Source organism: Equus quagga, chromosome 14 (genome assembly GCF_021613505.1).
Source record: "Equus quagga isolate Etosha38 chromosome 14, UCLA_HA_Equagga_1.0, whole genome shotgun sequence".
Lineage (NCBI taxonomy): Eukaryota > Metazoa > Chordata > Mammalia > Perissodactyla > Equidae > Equus > Equus quagga.
The window spans coordinates 18,431,149-18,456,579 of NC_060280.1; the positions used below are offsets into that span (position 1 = coordinate 18,431,149).

The 25,431-nt window shown below is 44.8% G+C and overlaps 1 protein-coding gene and 1 non-coding gene across 2 annotated transcripts in view; both read left to right on the forward strand.

The window, feature by feature from the left end:
- The window catches only part of EIF4G2 (eukaryotic translation initiation factor 4 gamma 2), a gene marked incomplete at its 5' end in the record, with an annotated part of 12,087 nt that extends 671 nt beyond the window's left edge, over positions 1-11,416 (forward strand). Inside the window, 21 exons of the mRNA XM_046685404.1 lie at positions 755-881; positions 1,209-1,274; positions 1,926-2,066; positions 2,631-2,733; positions 3,670-3,801; positions 3,890-3,956; positions 4,046-4,197; positions 4,571-4,681; positions 4,884-4,967; positions 5,062-5,160; positions 5,432-5,573; positions 5,674-5,834; positions 6,203-6,316; positions 6,927-7,052; positions 7,199-7,303; positions 7,393-7,608; positions 7,699-7,957; positions 8,261-8,465; positions 8,631-8,842; positions 8,928-9,049; positions 10,589-11,416. Of these exons, the coding sequence (XP_046541360.1) occupies positions 755-881; positions 1,209-1,274; positions 1,926-2,066; positions 2,631-2,733; positions 3,670-3,801; positions 3,890-3,956; positions 4,046-4,197; positions 4,571-4,681; positions 4,884-4,967; positions 5,062-5,160; positions 5,432-5,573; positions 5,674-5,834; positions 6,203-6,316; positions 6,927-7,052; positions 7,199-7,303; positions 7,393-7,608; positions 7,699-7,957; positions 8,261-8,465; positions 8,631-8,842; positions 8,928-9,049; positions 10,589-10,654 (2,810 nt within the window). The remainder of the gene's footprint in view (positions 1-754; positions 882-1,208; positions 1,275-1,925; positions 2,067-2,630; positions 2,734-3,669; positions 3,802-3,889; positions 3,957-4,045; positions 4,198-4,570; positions 4,682-4,883; positions 4,968-5,061; positions 5,161-5,431; positions 5,574-5,673; positions 5,835-6,202; positions 6,317-6,926; positions 7,053-7,198; positions 7,304-7,392; positions 7,609-7,698; positions 7,958-8,260; positions 8,466-8,630; positions 8,843-8,927; positions 9,050-10,588) is intronic.
- Positions 6,369-6,511, forward strand: LOC124225898 (small nucleolar RNA SNORD97). Its single transcript, XR_006885121.1, has one exon. It is a non-coding gene; the product is annotated as a small nucleolar RNA SNORD97 (small nucleolar RNA).
- Positions 11,417-25,431: the final 14,015 nt, after the last annotated feature.

Sequence of the window (25,431 nt, forward strand, 5' to 3'; positions counted from 1 at the left end):
TCGGCGTCTTTTTGTCGCGGCGGAGGGGCGGCTGTCTGGCCCCGGGGGATTGATGGGGCGGGGGGCCGGCGTGGAGGCGGCGGGGCCGGAGGGCGCCTTCCTGCCGGAGAACAAAGAGCCGGGCGCCGGGCCGCGGGGGCGGCCTCCCTCCTCGCCCGCCGCCGGCCGAGGCTTGCCGCCGACGGCTCGGGGAGTGTCGGCAGCGCTTCCCTGCCTCGGCCCCGGCGGAGGAAGCCGCCGCTCTTTGTTCCCAGGAAGGAGCACGGGGCGGAGGCTCCTGCCGCCGTGCTGGGGCCCCGGCCGCCGCCCTGGGCGCCGAGCGGTGCGGAGCGGGCCGGAGGAAACCCCCTCGCCCGCGGTCGGCTCGTCGTCGCCGCGGTGCAGCTGTTGGGACGTGTTCACGTGCCGTCCCCGAGCCGACAGAGTTAGGTTTCCTGTTGTTGAGCTCAGGGCTCAGTTTTAAAGGAGGTGGAATGTGGTCTCTTCGAAGATTCCTTCTTAGCAGTTGAGATGTTCTTATGTTTCTGGGAAGGCGGCTCTTTAAGTCTTTGAACACGGGCATTTCCAGGTGGCTGTGAACATTCACTGTCCATTTGTGTTTTGAGTACATTCTGTTTTAGTCTCATGAGATCTGCAATGCAGTGAAAGTTCAATCAGCTGCAGTGCCAGGGTTTGAAATAACCGATAACTGAAGGAGGGTTTGTAGCGTGTACGTGACCAGTCTCTAATTTTGGTACTCTCTCTCTCCTCCTAGGTTTTTCATTTCTCCCATCCTCTTCCCTCCCCACCCCATCCATTAATATTATTCTTTTGAAGATCCTTCGTTGTCAAGCCGCCAAAGTGGAGAGTGCGATCGCAGAAGGGGGTGCTTCTCGTTTCAGGTGTGTGTATTTATTTTTGGCATTTGTTATGAAGAGACCAATCACAAAACCAAAAGAATCATCGCGCCAAATAATTCTGACTTAATGTGCTGCACATTTAATTTATAATGTGCCAGGTATATTTTTTAAAGTCCTTAGATTTTTCGCTATTTTCTGTTAATTGCCATCTGCAGAATAAATGTAATGAGTTTGGCTCTCCTTCAGGCCCACGTTCTTCATCTGTGGTGTAATTTGTAAAATAACAGAATAATTAAAGGGACCCTTAATCCCTTTTAAGTGAGGCATAAATGGGGTATAGTTAATGGAAAATATCTTTGTTTTAAATAGTGCTTCTTCGGGCGGAGGAGGAAGTAGGGGTGCACCTCAGCACTATCCCAAGACTGCTGGCAACAGGTATGGTAGGCGAGTAAAATCAGCGAGTTTCATAAATAACACGTTTAGGTTATGTCTTACACATAACAATATAGTTATGGTTATAGACACCACGCATCCTAATCTTACTAGGCATGGTTTCTGCTGCATATCCTAAATTTAGGGTATCAGCTCTTGATTATTCCTTAGCCAAATCATATAACGAGACTCTCAAGCTAATATTTTACTCTCTTACTCTTTGGATTATTTTTAGTGGTGTTATTTCTGAAGTCAGTTGTTATTCATATTAATTGGTAGTAGTGAAGCAGTAAGCGTGCAACATGGTCATAAGACATTGGAAAATGTTGGTTCTCAAGGTGTGGCTCCAGGACTAGCAGTGTTGGCCTCACCTGGGAGGTTATTAGAAATGCAAATTATCAGGCTCTCCCTGCTGGCACCCTAAAGCAGAAAGTGGGGGTGGGCCCAGCAGTCTGTTTTCACAGGTCTTTCAGGTGATTCTATGCACACTGTTTGAGAACCACTGATTGTGAGTTGCTTAGTTGTAAAAGAAGCTGAGAAAACCTAAACTGTTTTTGTATTTAGGAGGATTTCTGATTGGTGTGATAGTTGATATGTGACTGGCTGCTATGTTTCAAATTATCTTAATTATAAATCTCTGATAATTTTTATTAGCGAGTTCCTGGGGAAAACCCCAGGGCAAAACGCTCAGAAATGGATTCCTGCACGAAGCACTAGACGAGATGACAACTCCGCAGCAAACAACTCCGCAAATGAAAAAGAACGACATGATGCAATCTTCAGGAAAGTAAGAGGGTAGGTTTTCGGGGTTGTTTTGTCCTTTCACTAAAAGGAGGGAACAAGAACAGGTTAGCTGTATTTCTCTTGTGTGTGTGTGCTGTATCACTCAGAAGGCAACGTTCATGCCCATAGTATGTATTTTAATAAACGCTGGTGTTGACAGTTTTATCTTAAAGAGTAGCACATCAGTATTTTGAGGATTAAAGTTGCTTTCAGTCATTGTGTTAAAATCTGCAAGCCTTTTGTGCTGACGTTTTGGTGTGTAACCTAGTGAAGCACAGGACATAATGGTCTTAGCTCCTGAGTTCTATCCTTGAGAATAAGGAGGCTCTTAATCTCTGGGTTTTGAGGATGTGAGAAAGATTCTTGTCTAACAGCTCATGATCCCCGATCAGGTACAGATACAGTCTGAATAACAGGGAGAGATTTATTTTGAGATCCCTTTGGTTAGAGGGGTAAGAAGAAGGTATGTCTTGATATTAAAGAGAGATCATGGAACAAATTAACATAATTTAAGAACTATTTTTTCAACTCAGTACTTTGTGTTGGCTAACAAAAGTGTGGCTCCTTTTTCTCTAGCATACTAAATAAGCTTACTCCTGAGAAGTTTGACAAGCTATGCCTTGAGCTCCTCAATGTGGGTGTAGAGTCAAAACTCATCCTTAAAGGGGTCATACTGCTGGTAAGTTAAATGTTGGCTTTCACTGAAAGGGACAGAAACCCAAATTAACAAATTAATTTGGGTTAACAAACCCAAGTTGGTTTTTTTACACTTGTATTGTTGCTTAAAACTCAGAGGTGTGAGCTAGATATATGTATTTTCAAATACTGATGATTAAAAAAAACTATTGGGGCCAGCCCCTTGGGGCACGAGTTAAATTCACACATTTGGCTTCGAAGGCCTGGGGTTTGCTGGTTCGGATCCCAGGTGCCGACCTAGGCACCACTGCTCAAGCAGTAGGCATCCCACATATAAAGTGGAGGAAGATGGGCCTGGATGTTAGTTCAGGGCCAGTCTTCCTCAGCAAAAAGACTGGAGGATTGGCAGCAGATGTTAGCTCAGGGCTAATCTTCCTCAAAAAAATAAAAATTTTAAAAACCACTGACTTTTAGTGGCATCAGATTTAAGAGGTGAATTTTACATTGTTCATACTATGCTTGGAGAGTTAAGGGCTATCAGGCTATTCAGTGTTTTTCTTTCTTTCTGTGGAAAACACCATATTTTGTCTTGGAAATGAATTGTATGGTGGTTGATAAGATTCCACCGTTTGTTTATGGTTTTGATAACCAAGGTATTTTCACCTCTTGAGGGGTAGGGGGGTGGCTAGTATGGGAACTGTTTAATTGGACTTCTTTGGTACACTGTGATAGTTAACATTTAAGTGCTTGGTTTTTTCCAGGCTGTGTTTTAAGCACGTTACATGTACTGTCTAATTTAATTCAGACACTAAACCTTATAAAAGAGGTGTTCTTATTCCCAGATTACAATGAGGCATAGAGGATTTGTCAATAAGAAATTTCTGCTAAGATTTAAGATTGCAAGGGTGTATTAAATTATAAAGGAAGGATTCTTTCAAAGTTGCCGTATTTACTTTAAAAAAAATGACATTTTCTGTAGATTGTGGACAAAGCCCTAGAAGAGCCAAAGTATAGCTCACTGTATGCTCAGCTATGTCTGCGATTGGCAGAAGATGCACCAAACTTTGATGGCCCAGCAGCAGAGGGTCAACCAGGACAGAAGCAAAGCACAGTAAGTGGTAGTGTTTGCTTGCTTATTTTAAAGTTGATTTGAAAGATTTCATTAACAAAACCTGCCAAAATGTCTTTGTTTCCAATAGACATTCAGACGCCTCCTAATTTCCAAATTACAAGATGAATTTGAAAACCGAACCAGAAATGTTGATGGTGAGTTTAGATTTGATACTAAGTAGTACTGTATATTTTCAACTTAATTCTGAAATCTCAATGTTGCCTTTATTTTGTATTTTTTTCAGTCTATGATAAGCGTGAAAATCCCCTCCTCCCCGAGGAGGAGGAACAGAGAGCCATTGCTAAGATCAAGATGTTGGGGAACATCAAATTCATTGGAGAACTTGGAAAGCTTGATCTTATTCATGAATCTATCCTTCATAAGTGCATCAAAACAGTAAGTATGACTGGGAATTTAGGCCTAGATTAATCACTGGGTACATCGTTACTTGGAGGAAATGAGTCAATTATAATTGCTTTGTGCCATCTGAGGATATTGTTAGGCTTGTTAAATATTTTAGATGGCCAGCAAAACTGTTACTTGCATGTCATAAATGTGGAAGTAAGTATGCAGTGTTTTTGCAAGATAGGGATAGAAATGATTTCCTATCTATGTTGTTTAATTTGGAGGGATTTCTTCAACACAGACCAAATGGAAAGTACTATACTAGATACTGTAGGAATTATGAGTCAGTGCAAACACAAGGGAAAGTGTTACGTTTAACCAAGTAAGGTTTTTGTCAACATGTGACATTTATTTCTTGTGGTAGCTTTTGGAAAAGAAGAAGAGAGTCCAACTCAAAGATATGGGAGAGGATTTGGAGTGCCTCTGTCAGATAATGAGGACAGTGGGACCTAGGTTAGACCATGAACGAGCTAAGGTATGTGTGTTGTTGGCAGAAATGGTGTTAATTGGCTTATCTTAATTTTATTGAATCAAATGGCTTATTTCTTGTGATATGAGAACAGATTGCCATATTTAGCGATTAACCTTGATTATAATCTAGAAATCTTAAAAACCTTAAATAGTGTACATTGCCGTAGAACTTTCTTCTGATTAGGTATTTTTCTCTTTTTTATTAGTCCTTAATGGATCAGTACTTTGCCCGAATGTGCTCCTTGATGTTGAGTAAGGAATTGCCAGCGAGGATTCGTTTCCTGCTGCAGGTAAAACTGGTTTCTTTAAATATGTTGACAAGCTGACATTTTGTGTCTAGGAATTAGTAAAATAAAACTTACTAAAACTATTTTTGAATTAAAGGATACCGTAGAGTTGCGAGAACACCATTGGGTTCCTCGCAAGGCTTTTCTTGACAATGGACCAAAGACGATCAATCAAATCCGTCAAGATGCAGTAAAAGTAAGATTTTTTTTTTTAATTTTATTAAATGAGTTTTTAAAGTTGTAGTAGCAAAGAATCCTCTTAACGTTTATGGGACACTGTCTTACCTGGTGGAGCTTAATGTTTTTACTGTCTTGTATGCCATTTTGGTAAGAAGTTAATTTACGGAAATTATAGAAATAGCACTCTAATCATCTAGAAGCTTTTCTGTGTTTTTCCTAATACAAGAATTTTAGTTTTCGGTAAAATAGTGTCCAGAAACAAGTGTTTATTCACTTTATTTCTGAAGGATCTAGGAGTGTTTATTCCTGCTCCTATGGCTCAAGGGATGAGAAGTGACTTCTTTCTGGAGGGACCGTTCATGCCACCCAGGATGAAAATGGATAGAGATCCACTTGGAGGGCTTGCTGATATGTTTGGACAAATGCCAGGTGATTTTGAACAAAACAGTGGTTTGGTTATATTAGAAAATCAGTTTTACATTTTAATAGTAGTAGAGTTGTAAAGAGTTGTCCATGTATGTATTTTAAGGTAGCGGAATTGGTACTGGTCCAGGAGTTATCCAGGATAGATTTTCACCCACCATGGGGCGTCATCGTTCAAATCAACTCTTCAATGGCCATGGGGGACACATCATGCCTCCCACACAGTCGCAGTTTGGAGAGATTGGAGGCAAGTTTATGAAAAGCCAGGTAAGAAGACATTTTTAAGAATGTTTGGGCAACAACTATTGAGTGCTGCAATATGTGATTTGCTTTTGCTTCTTAAAATATGCAGATATTTTAGGGTCATGTTTGTTTTTCTAAAACAGTTTTACATCTGACATTATTTCAAACTGGGTGAAATGCTCATCCTTAAGATTAGTAAAGCCTTAGTAAAAATCACATCACTTTATTTCACAGTTAGGTTAGATTTTTATTCTTCCCTGTTTCATCTTTTACTTTCTCCGGGCAAATTCAGTTAAGCTTTCCTTATGGCTTGGCTCATCCCTTTGGTAGTTGATTACCGTAATTTGTGGACCCCTTTTTATCTAGACTTTCTTTCTCCCTTTCTGAAATAGGGGCTAAGCCAGCTCTACCATAACCAGAGTCAGGGACTCTTATCCCAGCTGCAAGGACAGTCGAAGGATATGCCACCTCGGTTTTCTAAGAAAGGACAGCTTAATGCAGATGAGGTACATTTCCCTATGTTACTTATATACCATAGTTTCTCAATTCAGGAATCTATTGCCCGATGATTATAAAAAGACGCGTTATTAAGAGGACTTAATGCTGGAGTTCTCCACCTTCCTCTTCTCTTTTCTCTACTTCTTTTTCTTTCTTTGGACATCCAGCGTCCTATGAGCGAAGATTATGAGATATGAGGGCAAGCCTCTTAAAGTCTTAAGTTTGAGCAAGGAAAATGGTTAAGATTTTGATTATGATTTCCCTGTAAATAGAATAACTTAACTAAAAATAAAGCGAGGCATTTTCTAAAATCCAAAATTTTGAGGGTTTTATTTTGATATGTTAGTGATGCTTATTCTAGGAGAATTCTGGTAGAAGTGTAAGATTTATAATAGTATCTTATTCTTGTGTGAATCAGCTCTTTTATTTTCTTACCAGAAATTAAACCTGTTAACATGGAGTGACTTTTAGTTATTAGAGAAACTTATATTTCTTCCCTAGATTCTGTCATGTTTGTATATACTGAATTAATCTTAGGATGTTGGACTGCTGTATTTAATATTAGCCAACTGAATGTTGCTAACTTGGAGGTCTGTTTTGATTTGTTTTCAATTGTAGATTAGCCTGAGGCCTGCTCAGTCGTTCCTAATGAATAAAAATCAAGTGCCAAAGCTTCAGCCCCAGATAACTATGATTCCTCCTAGTGCACAACCACCACGCACTCAAACACCACCTCTGGGACAGGTATGGGTCATAGTATAACAGCATTGTCTGCTAGTATTTCTGGAGATCTCTAAAGACTTTTTTTTAGTGTCATCTTCCCTCTAACTTCACAAACTCCTTTTTGAAAAAAATAGACATTCATGCCTGTTATATTGCTGTTTTTTTAGACACCTCAGCTTGGTCTGAAAACTAATCCACCACTTATCCAGGAAAAGCCTGCCAAGACCAGTAAAAAGCCACCACCATCAAAGGAAGAACTGCTTAAACTAACAGTAAGCTTCAAGATAATCCTGTAGTCTGTTCATGGAGCATATTTGAAATAGGAAAACACTAAAGATAATTTGGATTGTGTTCTTTTCAGGAAACTGTTGTGACTGAATATCTGAATAGTGGAAATGCAAATGAAGCTGTCAATGGTGTAAGAGAAATGAGGGCTCCTAAACACTTTCTTCCTGAGATGTTAAGCAAAGTAATCATCCTGTCACTAGATAGAAGTGATGAAGACAAAGAAAAAGCAAGTTCTTTGATCAGTTTACTCAAACAGGAAGGGATAGCCACAAGTGACAACTTCATGCAGGTAGAACACTTTCCTGATTCTTTGAGAAGTCTTTTGTTTCCATTTAAATTTGAAACTAATGAACTGACTTATGTTGTGTATCCTTCCAAGGCGTTCCTGAATGTATTGGACCAGTGCCCCAAACTGGAGGTTGACATCCCCCTGGTGAAATCATATTTAGCACAGTTTGCAGCTCGTGCCATCATTTCAGAGCTGGTGAGCATTTCAGAACTAGCTCAACCACTGGAAAGTGGCACCCATTTTCCTCTCTTCTTACTTTGTCTTCAGCAATTAGCTAAATTACAAGATCGAGAATGGTTAACAGAACTTTTTCAACAAAGCAAGGTCAATATGCAGAAAATGCTCCCAGGTAAGACAATGTTGGGGTTTTTTTTTTTCATACTACATCTACAGATTCCTTAGTACCTTGAGTGGATTTATATGTCAGTGTGATTATCTTGTCCAGATAATGACAAGCGTTACCACAGATGCTCACTTAACAAAAGGTGTTACTATGATTTAACTACTTGTATTTGATCCAAACGTTAGAGATTCCTTTGCTGGGTCAGTTCTTTATCCTTTGACATGAATATTGGACATTTGGGAAATCATTTGTAAAGGCCAACTGGGTAAAATGAACTAGTTGATGATGCAAATGGCTTTGTCTCTCTAGAAATTGATCAGAATAAGGACCGCATGTTGGAGATTTTGGAAGGAAAGGGACTGAGTTTCTTATTCCCACTCCTCAAATTGGAAAAGGAACTGTTGAAGCAAATAAAGTTGGATCCATCCCCTCAAACCATATATAAATGGATTAAAGATAACATCTCTCCCAAACTTCATGTAGATAAAGGATTCGTGAACATCTTAATGACTAGGTAAGATAAGAGCTGTGGTCTTCTATATACATAGTACAGAGTTAAGTTTTAAGTTAAGCTTTTATTTATTAGAAAATAATCGACAGGGCAAGCAGCTAAAGATTGTCTTGTTTCTTGAGCTGGGAAATTTACTTTTGGGTTCTAACAAGATCTCTTTGCGTGCAGCTTCTTACAGTATATTTCTAGTGAAGTAAACCCACCCAGTGATGAAACGGATTCTTCCTCTGCTCCTTCCAAAGAACAGTTAGAGCAGGAGAAACAACTGCTGCTTTCTTTCAAGCCAGTAATGCAGAAATTCCTTCATGACCACGTGGATCTGCAAGTTAGCGCCCTCTATGCCCTCCAGGTGCACTGCCACAACAGCAACTTCCCAAAAGGTGAGCGGCCAGTGCCAGAAGAAGGGCGAGTGCTCGCGGCTCTTAAACAGCACGCTAAAGAACGGGATTACATTTTGTCTTGCAGGCATGTTACTTCGCTTTTTTGTTCACTTCTATGATATGGAAATTATTGAAGAAGAAGCTTTCTTGGCTTGGAAAGAAGATATAACTCAAGAGTTTCCGGGGAAAGGCAAGGCTTTGTTCCAGGTAAATATTACTTGGTATTACTTTAGTCAAGAGCCTTTAAAACTGAAATACAGACAGAAGAATGATCCTGGTAGCTTGTCTGTACATACCATTCTGCACTATTACAAACTGATAAAGTAGGCAGTTAGCAAAATGAGGAAAGCTATGAAATGACAAGATTCAATCCTAGTGGTGTGTAAGATGTTAAATTAGAGGTGGCTGACATTTTTTAGAAGTAAACCTCCTTACTTAAAAAGATTGTGTATGATTGTGCAAGATTGGTGGGTTTTTTTCTTTTTTTTTTTTGGTCAGTAAAGAGATTGCTTCTGGTTTCTCATACTTTGATTTCCTGTCTTAGTGAAATTTTAGCTCTAGGGGAAGAACTTAGACCTCAGAGAATTCTAAAATCACAGTGTACATTGATCACCTGGAGAATGGTTTTAAATCAAGTTCCAGGCCTGATCAGGTCTGTGGTACACAATCCGGGTGATTCTCCTAGTTTTCCAGGGGATTGGCTTTGAGAAACACTGGTCTGCAGTATCTTACCTTTACTTCTAAGGTTCATAAACTAGCTTCATGAGGATCATCCTTGTAGCATTTGTCTTTAGCCCTGTCCTTGGGGAGTCTGATCCAGCAATTCTGGGGTGGGGTTGAAATTCTACTTTTTGGGAATCTTGTTTCACCTCCTTCACCTTCCCCAGTACTGCTAACATACTGAGGTTTTGAAGGACCCATTGTCCCATATTAAAATAATCTGGAAATGTAATTGGAGGAGTGTCAAAAGTGACAACTGAGTTAATTGGCCATAAACAGTTTGTATGTTATCCCAAATACAAATAATAAACGACTTTTTAAAACAAAGCTAATATATGGGGGCCAGCCCCCTGGCCAAGTGGTTAGATTTGCACCCTCTGCTTCGGCAGCCCAGGGTTCACCAGTTCGGATCCTGGGCACGGAGCTACAATGCCACTCATCAGGCCACACTGTGGTGGCATCCCACATAGCAGAACTAGAATGACTTCTAACCAGGATACAGAACTATGTACTAGGGCTTTGGGAAGGAAGAAAAAAAAAAAAGATTGGCAACTGATGTTGGCTTGTCCACTCTAACTCATGAAAAAGCGTTAAAAAAACTAATATTTGTAGGGGCCGCGTGGCTGAGTGGTTAAGTTCACGACTCCGCTTTGGCAGCCCAGGGTTTCACCCGTTTGGATCCTAGGCGTGGACATGGCCATGCTGAGGCGGCATCCCACATGCCACAACTAGAAGGACACACAACTAAAATATACAACTATGTACTGGAGGGATTTGGGGAGAAAAGGCAGGAAGAAAAAAAAGATTGGTAACAGTTGTTAGCTCAGGTGCCAGTCTTTAAAAAAAAAAACAGACTAGTATATGAATAGTGTATTCACAGTATATTCTGGAGGATGTTGGCAATTATGGTGTGATAACTACCTAAAATTTTTGTCCTTTGGTGCATTGGTTTGTTCCTGAGTCACAACTGCTTTGAGTTTTTCTCTCCTCTGTTAGTACTTACTTTGTTAAATTCCAACTTGATAGGTGAATCAGTGGCTAACCTGGCTAGAAACTGCTGAAGAAGAAGAATCAGAGGAAGAAGCTGACTAAAGAACCAGCCAAAGCCTTAAATTGTGCAAAACATACTGTTGCTATGATGTAACTGCATTTGACCTAACCACTGCGAAAATTCATTCCGCTGTAATGTTTTCACAATATTTAAAGCAGAAGCACGTCAGTTAGGATTTCCTTCTGCATAAGGTTTTTTTGTAGTGTAATGTCTTAATCATAGTCTACCATCAAATATTTTAGGAGTATCTTTAATGTTTAGATAGTATATTAGCAGCATGCAATAATTACATCATAAGTTCTCAAGCAGAGGCAGTCTATTGCAAGGACCTTCTTTGCTGCCAGTTATCATAGGCTGTTTTAAGTTAGAAAACTGAATAGCAACACTGAATACTGTAGAAATGCACTTTGCTCAGTAATACTTGAGTTGTTGCAATATTTGATTATCCATTTGGTTGTTACAGAAAAATTCTTAACTGTAATTGATGGTTGTTGCCGTAATAGTATATTGCCTGTATTTCTACCTCTAGTAATGGGCTTTATGTGCTAGATTTTAATATCCTTGAGCCTGGGCAAGTGCACAAGTCTTTTTAAAAGAAACATGGTTTACTTGCACAAAACTGATCAGTTTTGAGAGATCGTTAATGCCCTTGAAGTGGTTTTTGTGGGTGTGAAACAAATGGTGAGAATTTGAATTGGTCCCTCTTATTATAGTATTGAAATTAAGTCTACTTAATTTATCAAGTCATGTTCATGCCCTGATTTTATATACTTGTATCTATCAATAAACATTGTGATACTTGATGTGGTTGTGTGTGACTTTGAGTAGCATACACATTTATGAAGAATTATCATCTTGTTGAGGTAGGAGACCTACCTTAGTTTGAAGATTCGGGAACAGTGAAAACCCCTCTTGATGATGAGACACATTTCAAGGTGGTTATTCCTCCTCAGGTCAGGTTATTGGAAGAAACTGATGCACAGTTCCTGTAATCAAAGGCAGTGCTCAGATCACAAGTCTTGTGAATTTGGAGAGACCTTGCTAATGCACAGCAACAGCCGTGGTGACATTGATCTTTTCATTGTCATATTGAAATACATGATGATGACTGAGGCTAACTGCCCTCATGGCCAAGATGAGCATGGCTTTGCTGTGGGCATCATTCCCAGTAGCTGCCCCGATCAGGAAATTCCCTCTTGAAACCATACAGTAGCCCAGTAAAATTGGCTTCTTAATCCAACTGAAGCTCTGCATGGAGGTTTAAGATGCGTCTTAAGAAGCCACTTAATGAGTATTTGCTTATAACCCCAGCCCCTTGCTGACCCGCCCAGGAACGTTACGATGCTAGGCTTGCTTTGGTTTGGATGGAGACTCTAGACAGCACCCCTGGAGTCCTGGTTGGTATCCTGATTAACCCCTAAAAGTAAGCAGTAGTTGGTTTGAGGAGGGCCTCTAGGCAGGTGGTAATAAACCACACTGCTGAACCCGATAGAGCATCAGCGTCCTCAATGTTCTACCTGCTTGTTCTCAAAAAGGATTGCGGCATAGAACCATTTGCGTCCTGTTTGAGTCAGAAACGTCTTTCCTGTATTCCAGCTGTACTCTCCACTGAATTCTAACGCAGAGAATAGAGAGGGATTTTGGTGGCTATGGTGATGAGGACAATGAAATTCAGGCTAAGCAGAGGCTTCTGTAAACTGAAGGGTGGAAAAGAACTTCAGGAAGCTGACTGCTAAGCTGCAGAAATAATGAAGGAGCTAGAAATTGCATATTCTTGGCCCTCTGACCAATCCTCCCCACCAAGGGGGCAAAGTAGTTTTTAGCCTACCAAATGTGACGTGGTTAGTCGAGTAGATCTCGGCTTCATTTTACGGCCAGAATAATCCCAATTCAGCTAGGGAGTCGGGCCAAAGGAAGTCTTAGCGTTAGATCTGTCGTGCAGTGGTTTGTCCGTGGTTGCAGAAGCCAGTCTTTCATCCGGTTACACGTACCTCCCTCCCCTCATGCTTCAAGAGCGACTCATTCTGACCCCTCAAGAACACTGCTGTCTTGTTCCAGGGACGCTGAACAGTATATTTTATAACCTACCGTGCTGTGGAGCAACAATATTTGGATGTACTCAGCATGTACCTTGTATGAATAACGTAATCCTGCTAGTAAGATTCCACGTCTTTAGCGCCCCAAATTTGTGCTCTCCTGTATACGGAGCAAAACTTTGGAAGAGCTGTCCATTCATTTTGCTAGTTCCCTTTTTCCCATTCTCAAATAGGCTGCACTCCAATCCTATACCAAAACCTTCTGAAGATCAGGAGCTCCAGTGCTGTATCCTGTAGGCAGCATCTAACACTGTATCGTTCCTGAGTCTGCTCACTTCTTTCCAGGACACCTCACTTTGTTTTTTTTTCCAAGGAAGATTAGCCCTGAGCTGACATCCGCCACCAATCCTCTTTTGGCTGAGGAAGGTTGGCCCTGCACTACCATCTGCGCCCATCTTCCTCTATATGTGGGACGCCCTCACAGCATGGCTTGACAAGCAGTGCGTAGGTCTGTAGCTGGGATCCGAACCAGCGAACCCCATGCCACTGAAGCAGAATGTCCAAACTTAACCGCTGTGCCACCCGGCTGGCTCGTGACACCTCACTCGGTTTTCATTCTACGTCAATGGCTGTGGCTTCTCCGTCTCCAATGGCAAATGCCTGATCTCAAAAACAACCCCACATTCTTAGTTTAGCTGTCAAACCGTATGTCCAATCTATCATCAAATCTTGTTGGCTCTCCCTTCAAAACGTTAGAAATTGCACAACTCGCCTCTTCAACTGCCGCTCTGATTTCTTACCTAGATACCACGGTAGCCTTAACTGGACTCTGCTTAGCCCTGGCTCTCCTTTCAGTCTCCTCGACACACAGCCAGATGAAGAAGAATCCTTAAAAATAGCATAAATGCCACCAAATGACATTCCACCTAGATTTGTAAGTCAAAATACTAAATTTGGTCTACACAGTGCTCCTTCTGATCTAGTCTCCTCTCTCCTCTGTCCTTACCCTACACCCTATTTTTCTGATCGAATTCCCCACGGCAGGCCTTGCTCATTCTGCTCCCACCACCCTGGCCTCCTTGCGGCTCCTGGGATGTGCCAAGCATTTGAGGGCTTTTTTCTATCTCCCCTCCCCCTCCTCCATAACCAGACAACTGGCTTTGCTCCCCCTTCGTCATGTCTTGGCTCAAATGTCACTTTTAGTAGTAAGGTCCCACTGTCTACCCCGTTATAAATGTAATCCTGAACACATACTCCCCACTCCTCTTTCCTGCTTTAGGTGTCTCCACGTCTACTCTTATCATATGACACACAGTTGGTTGGCCCTCTGTACCTGCGGGTCCTGCATCCGCTGATTCCACTGACCTCGGATGGAAGGCCCACAATGGTTGTGCTTGTATTGACTATGTACGGACTCTGTTTTTTTTAAGATTGGCACCTGAGCTAACATCTGTTGCCAATCTTCTTTTTTTTTTTTTTAAAGATTGGCACCTGGGCTAATAACTGTTGCCAATCGTTTTTTTTTTTTTTCTGCTTTATCTCCCCAAAGCCCCCCGTACATAGTTGTATATCTTAGTTGCATGTCCTTCTAGTTGTGGGATGTGGGACGCCGTCTCAACGTGGCCTGACGAGCGGTGCCATGTCCGCGCCCAGGATCCGAACCCTGGGCCGCCGCAGCGGAGCGTGTGAACTTAACCACTCGGCCACGGAGCCGGCCCCTCCAATCTTCTTTTTTTTCTTTCTCCCCAAAGCCCCCCAGTAGATAGTTGTATATTCTAGTTGTGAGTGTCTCTGGTTGTGCTGTGTGGGACACCGCCTCAGCCTGGCCTGATGAGCAGTGCCATGTCCGCACCCGGATCCGAACCGGCGAAACCGGAAGCAGATGCGCGAACTTAACCACTCGGCCAAGGGCCCGCCCCGTACAGACTCTTTTTTTCTTGTCATTATTCCCTAAACAATAGAGTGTAACAACTATTTACATAGCGTTTACATTGTATTAGGTATTATAAGTAACCTAGAGATGAGGACACAGGAGGATGTGCGTAGGTTCTATGCAAATTCTACACCATTTTATATAAGGGACTTGAGCATCCGCAAATTGTGGTATCCATGGGGGTCCCGGAACCAATGTCTGTGGATGCTGAGGGATAACTGTACTGCCTATTTATATCTGACTCCCTCCAGAAGGTCAGATTGAAAATTTTGACTGTTTTGTTCACTGCTGCATCCCCAGCACCCAGAACAGTGCCTAGCACACAGTCAGCACTCAAATATTTGTTGAACCAAGTCGCAAATAAAATACAATTATCCCACACGGCAGGATCTGGACATGGAAGGAAGAAGTAGTGGGAAGAACTCAGATTTGTGTTCTAGATAGATCTAAGGTTCATTCCTACCACTTGTTGCAGTGTGACTTTAGGCAAGAGATTTCATTTCTCTGAGTCTTTCTTTTGAAAATGGGGCTGATGCTTAAGCATCGCCACGAGAACTAAATGAGGTCATGTGTGAGTCACCAGCATGGCCTAGCACATAGCCGTCCTTCAGAATATGTGAATTCACATCTTACCTTCTCAGGAGCTTTTCCAAGACTGCTCTCACAAAAATCACTTCTATCCCGAGCTTCCGGGCACCAGCTAACTCTCACAGGCATTTCTCAGACTTCCTGTTTCACCTGTCGGCCCTTCCTCCCTCGTTTTCCCCTCGGCTCCTCCTCAGGCTCCTCCTAAGATTCTCTTCTCTAGCCTGGTTCATGAGTGTTACTGTTCTGCTTTCCTCCCTCAACACACTCACTCACTCCTGTAGCTCCAGTCACCATCCACGTGCTGACGACATCTCTATCTTGAGTCCAAACCTCTTTCCAGAATGTCGACCTTGCACATCCGTCCAGCTCCTGGACATTTTATCTGAATGGGCCCCAAGCACTTCAAACTCAGCATGTCCATCACTAAACTCCTTCTCCAAAACCAACATTTCCTCTTCTCCTGGTTCTGAATGATATGCCCCCCGCCCAAGCCAAAGACATGAGTGATCCTGGACCCCTCCTCCCTCTCGACCAATCACCATGTTCTCTCCACTGACTTCCATGGTAGCTGTTGAAGCCTTTCACCTCTCTCCCTCTCTCTCTGCTGCACCGGCCTAGACCAGGCACGATCCCCTCATGCCCGGATTACGGCAGGAGACTTCCAGATGTTCCCCCTGCCCTTAGCTCGCTCTCCTGGTTCCATTCTCCACATTGCAGTCAGAGTGGTCTTTCTTAAATGTCTAGTCCTCCCTGTGCCCTTCAGTGGCTCCTAGTTTTCCTCTGAGTAAAATTCGAAGTGCTCAATCTAACAATCAAGGCCCTGAGTCTTCTGCCCTTTGGCTGTCTACATTGTTTTCATCTCCTTGTCTCTGGACCTTTGCACAGGCTGTTCCCTCTGCCTAGAACATTGCTCTCCTTACTAGTCCCAGCTCCTTATCCCCCTTCATCTAGCTTATTCTCACTCATCCTTCAGGTATTAGCATAAATGTCCCAGATTTGGAATGCTTGCCTCCCTCTGCCAAAGCTGAGTTAGGAGTTTGTACCAATCAGAGTTCCTGGTTGGAAAGAAGAGAAACTTACTCTGGACAAACTAAGGAGAAACAGAATTTATCAGAACCCCACTTACGGGATCTGCAGGAAGCCCAGAAACCCAGGCTTAGAAACAAATGGGTCTATGGGAAGCTGGGGAGCCTGGACCACAGCAGCAGTCTGGCCAGGGCAACCCTGTAACCACCCCCCAAAGCCCAGAGCTCCCCCTGCCTGGGTCTGAAAAAATTCCCCAGTAACACCGGGGCCAGGCCGAAGCCCGTGGCTAACTGAGCTTGGACGGTGCATCCACCCCTTGGTTGCCTTTAGCAGAAAAGGATCTCACCTTTTGGGCCCCTGTTGTGCCAAGCAGGCCCTGACTCCCACCAAGACTTACAGTGTAAGAAAAAAAAGAACTTTGGGAGGGATTTGGGTGGACAGCCAAAAAAAGCGTAACTGTCCACTATGGGGCCCCTCTGTACTCCTCTTCCCCATCTAGCACTTACTCTGCGCCTTGCGACCCCCTGCCCACTGCCTGTATTTCTACTGTCCTGAGAAGAGCTCCGAGAGGCTGGAAGTGTCGCCCTTATTCATTGCTCTGTTCCCAGTGCCTCGCACAGTGCTGGACACACATTAGGGATCAAGAAATAGGTATCGAATGCAACAATGAATCCAGGTTTTGTGGAACCTGAATTTTATACAATTGTCGGGTAGGGGAGAAGGTGCGGCTCTTAAAGTTTACAAAATTAGGTTCAGGGTCCAGAAAGAATCCTGTGTAAGAGGATGGCCTTGAAACTTAAGCTTCCTTGACTTTATGGTAACTCTGAATGAGTGACTATAGTCGATACACTACATTATAGTTTTGTGCTATCTGTACCAGCCCACTAGACAGAAACTAAAGACAGGGTAGTTATCAATAAGAGCCTGTTGAAGTGACTTGAATTTTCTTCATGTGTGGCTGCCCCAACCTTGCCTTTCCCAATGCTTCCAATCCAATTACCGAGCACTCAGTTCCCCACATTATGTTAATTTATTCACTTGTACATTCAAAAGTGACCGCCTTGGGGCCGGCCTGGTGGCGCAGCAGTTAAGTTCCCATGTTCCACTTCTCAGAGGCCCCAGGTTTGCCGGTTCGGATCCCAGGTACAGACCATGCTGTGGCAGGCATCCCACGTATAAAGTAGAGGAAGATGGACTTGGATGTTAGTTCAGGGCCAGTCTTCCTCAGCAAAAAGAGAAGGATTGGCAGTGGTTAGCTCAGGGTCAATCTTCCTCAAAAAAAAAGTGAGCACCTTGTCTGTGCCAGCCTTGTGCTAGGGGCTGGGACACAGCATGATTGAGACATGGTCTCTCCTCCCAAGGAGCCCACTGCTGAGCGGGGGAGACAGACAGGAGCAGATGGTGTGGCCGTGGGGCCTGCAATGGGCCTCACTGAGACCTGAGCTGAGAGAAGGAAACATCCTGGAGAAGCTGAGACTTCAAGGAGGAGTCGCTTTCCTGGTGAACCCTTGAGGGAGGACCTTCCAGGCAGAGGTGGGGAAACCAGCTTTGCCTTTCTCCTAGCTCTACTGAGCTCCCATCTTACTTCTACTCTACACCAGGACAGAGTCCACCGTCAGGATTCTGAATGACGGGATGTCCTTCATCTTCTGCTGGAGGTGACGGTGGGGAGCAGCTTCGAATGTCAGCTGTGTGGTGGGGCCTAGAGGACAGGAACTTACAGCGCTCTTTCCCACTTTTCTCCCTAGATTTAGAGACAGACTTCCAACAAGGAAAGCCAGGCCTCTGGCCAAGGACACCCCTGAGCACAGAGCAGAGAGGAGCAGAAACAGGACACTGAAGACATCCAGGCCGCCCAGACCCACAGACTGCGCCCCGACCCTACCTCCCCTGCAGTTAGTGCAGGAGGATGGGACAGAGCAAGGTCACCCATCAGGATGCTGTCTCTCTAGCGCCCTCTGCCGGGTTCTCATGAGAAGACCCCCTTGACAGGAGGAGACAAGGGTACCCGTCCAGTGCATCCCAAGGGAAAGAAGACTAAGACCTATGGACATGCTCAGCAATAAGGGGATAAGCAGTGAATCCTTGAGGGCTGCTCAGGTCTGCATGAGACATGCAGAGTCGCAGACCGGAGCCTGAATCCCAGCTTCCCCATTAAGTAGTTCCACGAGCTTAGGCCAATCGCTTCACCTCTCTGGGCTTCATTTGTCTTACCCATGAACTAATCCTTGGTTTGTCCACCTCCTAGAGTCGTTGCAAGGAGCCAGACAGACAGGTGGTGAAGGACAGTGCTGGACAGGTGTGAGACTGCTCTATGAGGCCATTCATCTCATAAATAGTTGCTGAGTACCAACGACGTGCCGGGCGCTATTCCAGTGCCGGGGATGTGAACGGATGAGACAAGGCCTTCCTGTGGAGCAAGCATCCTGGGTGATCGCAGAGAGAGAATAAACAAATACATAGCGTCGGCAGTAAAAAGCGCTACACGTAGAGAAACAAAACAGAATAAGAGATAGGAAGTGATGCAAATAGGACTCAAAATAGGGCACTCAGGGAAGGCCTTATGAGGAAGTGACCTTTGGGCGAAGATCTAAATAAAGCGAGGGAGTGAAGTGTGCAGATCTCGGAAGGAAGAATTTTCGGGCAGAGGGGAAGCGAAGGCCAAGGCCCTGAGACGGGAAGGTACGTGGGGCGTCTGAGGAATGATGAGGGGTCACTGCGCCTGAGCAGGGAGCAGGGCCGGGAGGCTGGGCAGTGGCAGGGGCAACATGTACAACTAGCTGGAGATAGTAAGGACTTGAGCTTTTATTTCAAGTGAAGAGAACTGTCTTTGGAGGATTACTATTATTATCTATTAATCATATTAATCACCTATTAATATTATCCAGTGCTATGCTATGGCATGTTATGATTGTTCTAGCTACCACTTCTTGAGCATTTAGTCTATGCCAACTGGATTAGGTGCGTCAGATTAATCATCCCATTTAATCTTCCCGACCTCCTTGAGGCAGGGACTTTGCCATCTCAGTTTTACTGCTGGGGAAACTGAGGCTCGGAGAAGCCTTGCCCAAGATCTTTCATTTATTCCACAAATAGTTATGAGCACCTTTTGTATGCTCTTTCGAAGTGCTAGGACACACAGCTTTAACTCACAGGGTCGTGATTAGAACCCTGCTCTGCATCCCAAGAGCCAGCACTCAGCCCCACTATGCCCTGCTGGGGGGGGACGGAAGAAGAGGAAGAAATGAAGGCAGCCATCCCAGCGGCAGGAAGCTCCTCCTTCCTGAAGGCGTGTGGGCGGAAGGGGCTGAGCACACGAAGGTGCGGGCGCCTCTGAGCGTTGGGCCAAAGGACCGGAGGTGAGAACACTCAGGTTCCAAGTCCCCCTGTGTGCGTTGAGCTGTGTACCCCGTGACAGATCTGCTGCAGTCCTAACTCCGGGTACCTGGGAATGTGACCTTATGTGGAAATCGGGTCTTTGCAGCTGTGATCAAGTTAAGACCACGTCGTTAGGGTGGACCCTAATCCAATATGACGCTGTCCTTGTAAGAAGAGAAGAGACTCACACAGACACACAGGGAGAAGGCCGTACGACGACCAAGGCAGAGAGAGCAGTGACGTCCCTACAAGCAAGGAACACCAAGCATTGCCACCACCCCCACAAGCTAAGGGACAGGCATGGACAGATTCTCCCCTGGAGCCTTCAGATGCCCTGCTGCCATCTTGATTCTGGACGTGTGGCCTCCAGAACCGTGAGAGAGTAAGTTTCTATCGTTTTAAGCCGCCCAGTTTTTGGTACTTTGATGCCGCAGCTCTAGGAAACCGATAAACCTCCCGCCTCCCACGCCACCACCCCATCCAGGGCCCGTCCCCTCCCATCTGCTCCCAGAACCCAACAGCCGCCTCACGACACAGCTGGGTGCGAAAGGTGAGGGACGACTCGGATGAATGAACGAAGGAATGAACGAGTGGGTGGTGGAGCTCTATTTAATTCTGAGAAAAACTAACTCTTCGCAGGCAATTACTGCACTAGTCATTGACTTTAGCACTGAAAAGTTATGTCAAAAGAAAACACGTAAAGTTAATCCTATTAAAAATTTTCATAATTTGGGGCAGCGGGACCTTCCTAAGCACGGCATCAAGGGCAGTTGCAGATTTTGTGGGGCCTGAAGTTTATATAATTTGAGAAGCCCTTTTAAGAAAAAGAATCCAAAATTATAAATACAAAATTAGGTCCAGCACCTCGAAAGAGGTCCCAGCAGGGGCGGGGGGTCTTGAAACATAAGCTTCTTGAACTCCCCTTCTGTATAAACAACAGAAGATCAGAAACCATAACGAAAAATATTGATGAAGGGGCTGGCCCCGTGGCTGAGTGGTTAAGTTCACGTGCTCTGCTTCGGCGGCCCAGGCTTTCGCTGGTTCGGATCCTGGGCACGGACATGGCACCACTCATCAGGCCACGCTGAGGCGGCATCCCACATGCCACAACTAGAAGGACCCACAACTAAAATATACAACGATGTACCAGAGGGCTTTGGGGAGAGAAAGGAAAAATAAAACCTTTAAAAAGGAAAAAAAAGGAAAAACATTAATGGATTTGCCTATTATTCCGTTTGGCTCAAAATAAACAAACAAAGGACAAACCAAAAAAATATTTGCCATACTCACAATAAAGGGTTAACCACAAAAAGCTCTTAAAAATCAATAGGAAAAAAAGGCTGACTTTTTTGAGTTGTGTGCCTGGCCCGTGGCATACATTACTGCGTCCGATTCTCAGAGCAGTCCTGAGATGCAGACATTGTTATCCCAACTTAGACAGTAGGAAATTGGGGGTCAGGGGGATGGAGCCGCCATCCAAAGTCACACAGCTTGTGTTTGGAACAGCCAGGATTGAGAGTTGGAACACCTCGAAAGCCCATATGTTTTCTATTAGACATGGTCAAAATTGGAGCTGATTTGCAAAGGAGGGGAAATTAAAAGAAAATACGGTAATTCATACCATAGATCCCCACACAGTTTCTCATCCCCAAATTACCTCCGACAGAGAGAGTGGACTGACATTTTAGCTCTCACAATTCGTTTCCACTTGCGCAAGGCCCTCTCAACTACTTTTTTTTGCTTGAGGATGACACATTAACCTGGAATGATCCCAACCAATGCTGGGTTTCGATGTTCATGGAAGCCCCTTGATGAGCTTGGTGTAAAAAACAAAATCAGGGGCTGGCCCGGTGGTGTAGCGGTTAAGTTCGTGTGCTCTGTGTCAGAGGCCTGGGATTTGCCAGTTCGGATCCCGAGTGCAGACCCATGCACCACTTATCAAGCCATGCTGTGACAGGCATCCCACATATAAAGTGGAGGAAGATGGGCATGGATGTTAGCTCAGGGCCAATCTTCATCAAAAAAAAATCAAACCGTAAAAGCACAAAGAAATTGAACACAGATTTAATCAGTATTCCAGGAGACGTGATCACACAAGCTAAAGAGTCAGCAAAAGTTAGAAACAGGCATGTTGAGGACCACTTTAGAAACCCATACGCTAAATGGAGGTGGAAAATACCCACCTTCTGGACAAATGGAAAGGCACTGTCCCAATGGGATACACACAAGGAGTTGGAGCTTGGAGACCCGTTTCCCGCTGAAACACAGATTCTCAGGCCTGGATCTCAGACAATGCCACAGAAGGGAAGAGAATGTTCTCTTCAAAGCCGAGTTAGATGATTAGGAAAGTGGCTCAGACCAAGACGTCTGGTCAAAGATGTTGGGATGAATTTGAATAAAATTACGTTATGAAATGTGAATGGAGAAAAGCACTGGTTGTTAATCAATATTTTATTTTATATCTGATTTTAAATGTGCATTTGTAATTAAATTAATAAATTCAATATTATTAGTAGGCATTGAACTGTTTCACCTACATCCCAAAAGTTTATAAACTTAAGTTAACCAAAACCCTTCTGGGCAGTGAGAGAACCTTTACGGTGGGAACGGGCTCATGTTGTAACACAGGCCACCTCATACTCAGGCATATATGATATTTAGGACTCAAAACACAATTATTGCTTTATCTTTGGAAATGCTGAGCAGTGAACACTGAGCCACCAGTGTGATGTGGACGCACTGCTCTGCCTAATGACATTGCTTTAAAAAAGCAACATCAATAACAATGTGCACGGAGAGACAAGGTCGCATCCACGTGCCTCGTGCCCCAGTGCCACAATGCAACAGGGCCCCAGAAAGGGGCACCCCAGCCTCCTGTTCCTGGAGTAACGTCTCTCTTATGGTTCTTATGCCACCTCCCTTCTATCACCCCCAAGAAAGGATGCATGCATCACCCCCCAATATCTCCACTCTATGCAGCCTGAACTGGTCACCCATCTTCCCATCATTGCCACCTCAGCCCACCAGAAGCCCCAGGGTCCCCAGGGTCATCCACCCTGGACCCTCACCTCCGAACTTCTCCATACATCTGCTAATCTATCCCAATACGCCCTCCCCGCTCTCTCAAACCCTTCCTCCACACCCTCTGAGTCCCACAGTCTATCACCAGCAAATGCTCCTGTGTCCTCAATCTCTCTCTGAACATTCCCGTCACTTTTCTGCTCTGAAGGAAACCTGGCTATGCCCTGATGTCATCACTTCCCCTGCTGACTTTCCTCTCATTCCCATGGGCTTGGAGTGGCCCGTGTCCACCTCGCTTCCCACCAGCGCCTTCCAATCACTTCTGTTCCTCCTTTCTTCTGCGGGCCCAGATCCTTCAAAGTGGGCGCCACCAGACTGTGCCACCTCCCTGGTGTACTCACTTTCCCACTCTTCAAAATAACGATTTCACATCTTCTCCTCTTTCCCTGAGCCTTTCCGACTCTTCCCTACCCCTTCCCGTCTCTCCACACCCCAGCCCCAGCTGGTGAAATTGCCTTGTCAGGCCTTTCAGCCCCAGTGAAAAACAAATGGTGGATGTTCCCTCAGCAAGGTCGCATTTGTAATGATATACAACCTAGCTACTCAAAGTGTAGTCTTTGGACCAGTGTCATTTGGGAGTTTGCTAGAAATGCAACATATCTGGTCTCACTCCAGACCTACTGGATCAGAATCCCCAGGTGACTCATTAGCCCATTAAAGTTTGATGAGCCCTGACACACAATCTGAGACAGGCCCCCTTGCTGACAACCAAGGATTGTCCTGCCTCCTCAGCCACAGTGGCCTGGGACTCAGCTTCTACTTCACTGAGAAGCAATTCTGGGCCGCCATGTCTTCCTACCAGCAAAACTACCGACCTGCCAACAATTGCCATGATGCGGGACTCCTCTCCTTTTAAAAAGCCATGGATGAAAGGTCCCAGCTCCTTCCAGAGGCCGAACTCTCTCCCCCTACTTAGACCCCATTCCATGGGGCCAAGCGACTGTAGGGCACTTGCTGTCCCCATTGCAGGGAACAGGGAGCCACAGGCCACAGCACAACAGTCATTGGGAGCACACTGCCAGCTCGTGTGACAACTGAGAGCTTCAGAGCTGCCTTGAAGAGGAGTTTTGGGCAAGGTCAGCTGTGCAATGTGAGATTCCAGCAGGGCGAGTCCCTGAGTCTTCCTGAAGGATGAGAAGGGTGGAAATCTGAGTTCTGAGACTTCTGTGAACCATGAAAAAGAAGGATGAGCGTGGTTCCAATGCCAGAGAGTTCAGACTAGACCAACAAGGGGTTGCAGGCTACTGAAGCGAAGTTTTAACATCCACTAAACCAGGCCCAGCATCTGTCCCTCACTTAATTGCTCGTGTCAAAGAATATGGTGGTGCTCCCTTCTCCCACCTCCTTGGCCCAAGAGTGCTCCTTCACACTGCTTCAGCGGCCACCCCAAGCCGGAAGCAACAGGAGGAGAGATAAATGTGGAGCATGTCTGCACACAGGCAGGAGCACACATACTGGCCAGGACAATCAGACGGCGGGCTGAGGCAGGAAATGAAGTCTCCACTTCTTTCCAGTTAAGGAAATTGGAGCACCAGCTCCCATTGGAGAAATCAAAGCAGCATTGTTTCTGAGAACAAAACAGTCCAGGAAAGAACAAAGGTTTTGGCACTGATCCCTCTCGGGAGAAGGTGCTATCAGAGACACTCCACCCCATTTAGATAAGCCCAGCCTGTCTGGGACTGAAGACCACTTACAAGTTCATTTCTTGGGATCAGGCTCAAGAGGGGTGATCTTTCAGTAGTTCGACCAATACTCAGTGCCTTCACAATTGTCAAAATGAGAACGAAATCTGGTGAGTAATATGAACGGTTCCTAGGGGCCGGCCCGGTGGCATAGTGGTTAAGTTCGTGCGCTCCGCTTCAGTGGCTTGGGGTTCGTAGGTTCAGATCCTGGGCATGGACCTAAACACCACTCATCAAGCCATGCTGTGGTGGCGTCCCATATACAAAGTAGAGGAAGATTGCCACAGATGTTAGCTCAGGGCCAATCTTCCTCACACAAAAAAAGAGTGGTTTCTGAGAAACAGCAATCTTACAACTGATAGCCTCATGGAGAGTCTGGCAGTGTACCTGCTAATGGCCACCGTGTCTGTGAAGGGGCACGCACACTCAGACCAAATGGCTGCCATTGACAGCCCAAGCATAATCATGACTTCAACAAAATGAATTTGCTAAAAGCCACTATAGGAGACAAGAATGGAGCTACCAGGGCCCTCAGAGCAGAGTCCAACCCCTTCCTGCAACTTCCATTTTTAGGGAGGAAATTCGGTTTTCAGAACAAATATTAATTAGCACTTGGTTCTTGCCAAGTCTTATGCTTGGCCCTTGGGAAAGGGATCAAAAAGACATAATCCTTGTCCTCGAGTTCACTGTCTGTGGGGATCTGTGAATAGATCATTTCAATCAACAGTCTGGGGTCACGGGGGCAGAGGTGAGGAGCCTGCCATGCCTCACTTTCTGTAGGTGCACACAGCCATAACCAATGTTCCGACTATGACCCTCTGTCATCACGAGAGGGATAAGTACCTCCCTCAGAAGTATGCTCTGTGGGAATGGAGAGCAGTGCAACTGAGAAAGGGCACACGGGAAGCCTCTGGTAGGAGGAGAGGGGTTATATTATTTTCATATTTATCACATCACATATTCTTCTGTGTGGATAATAGAAAGAATGAATAAAGCTGAGTCTTTGACAATACTGAGTCGTCGTCTTCTTCTTTTGCTGAGGAAAATTGGCCCTGAGCTAACATCTGTGCCAATTTTCCCCTATTTTGTATATG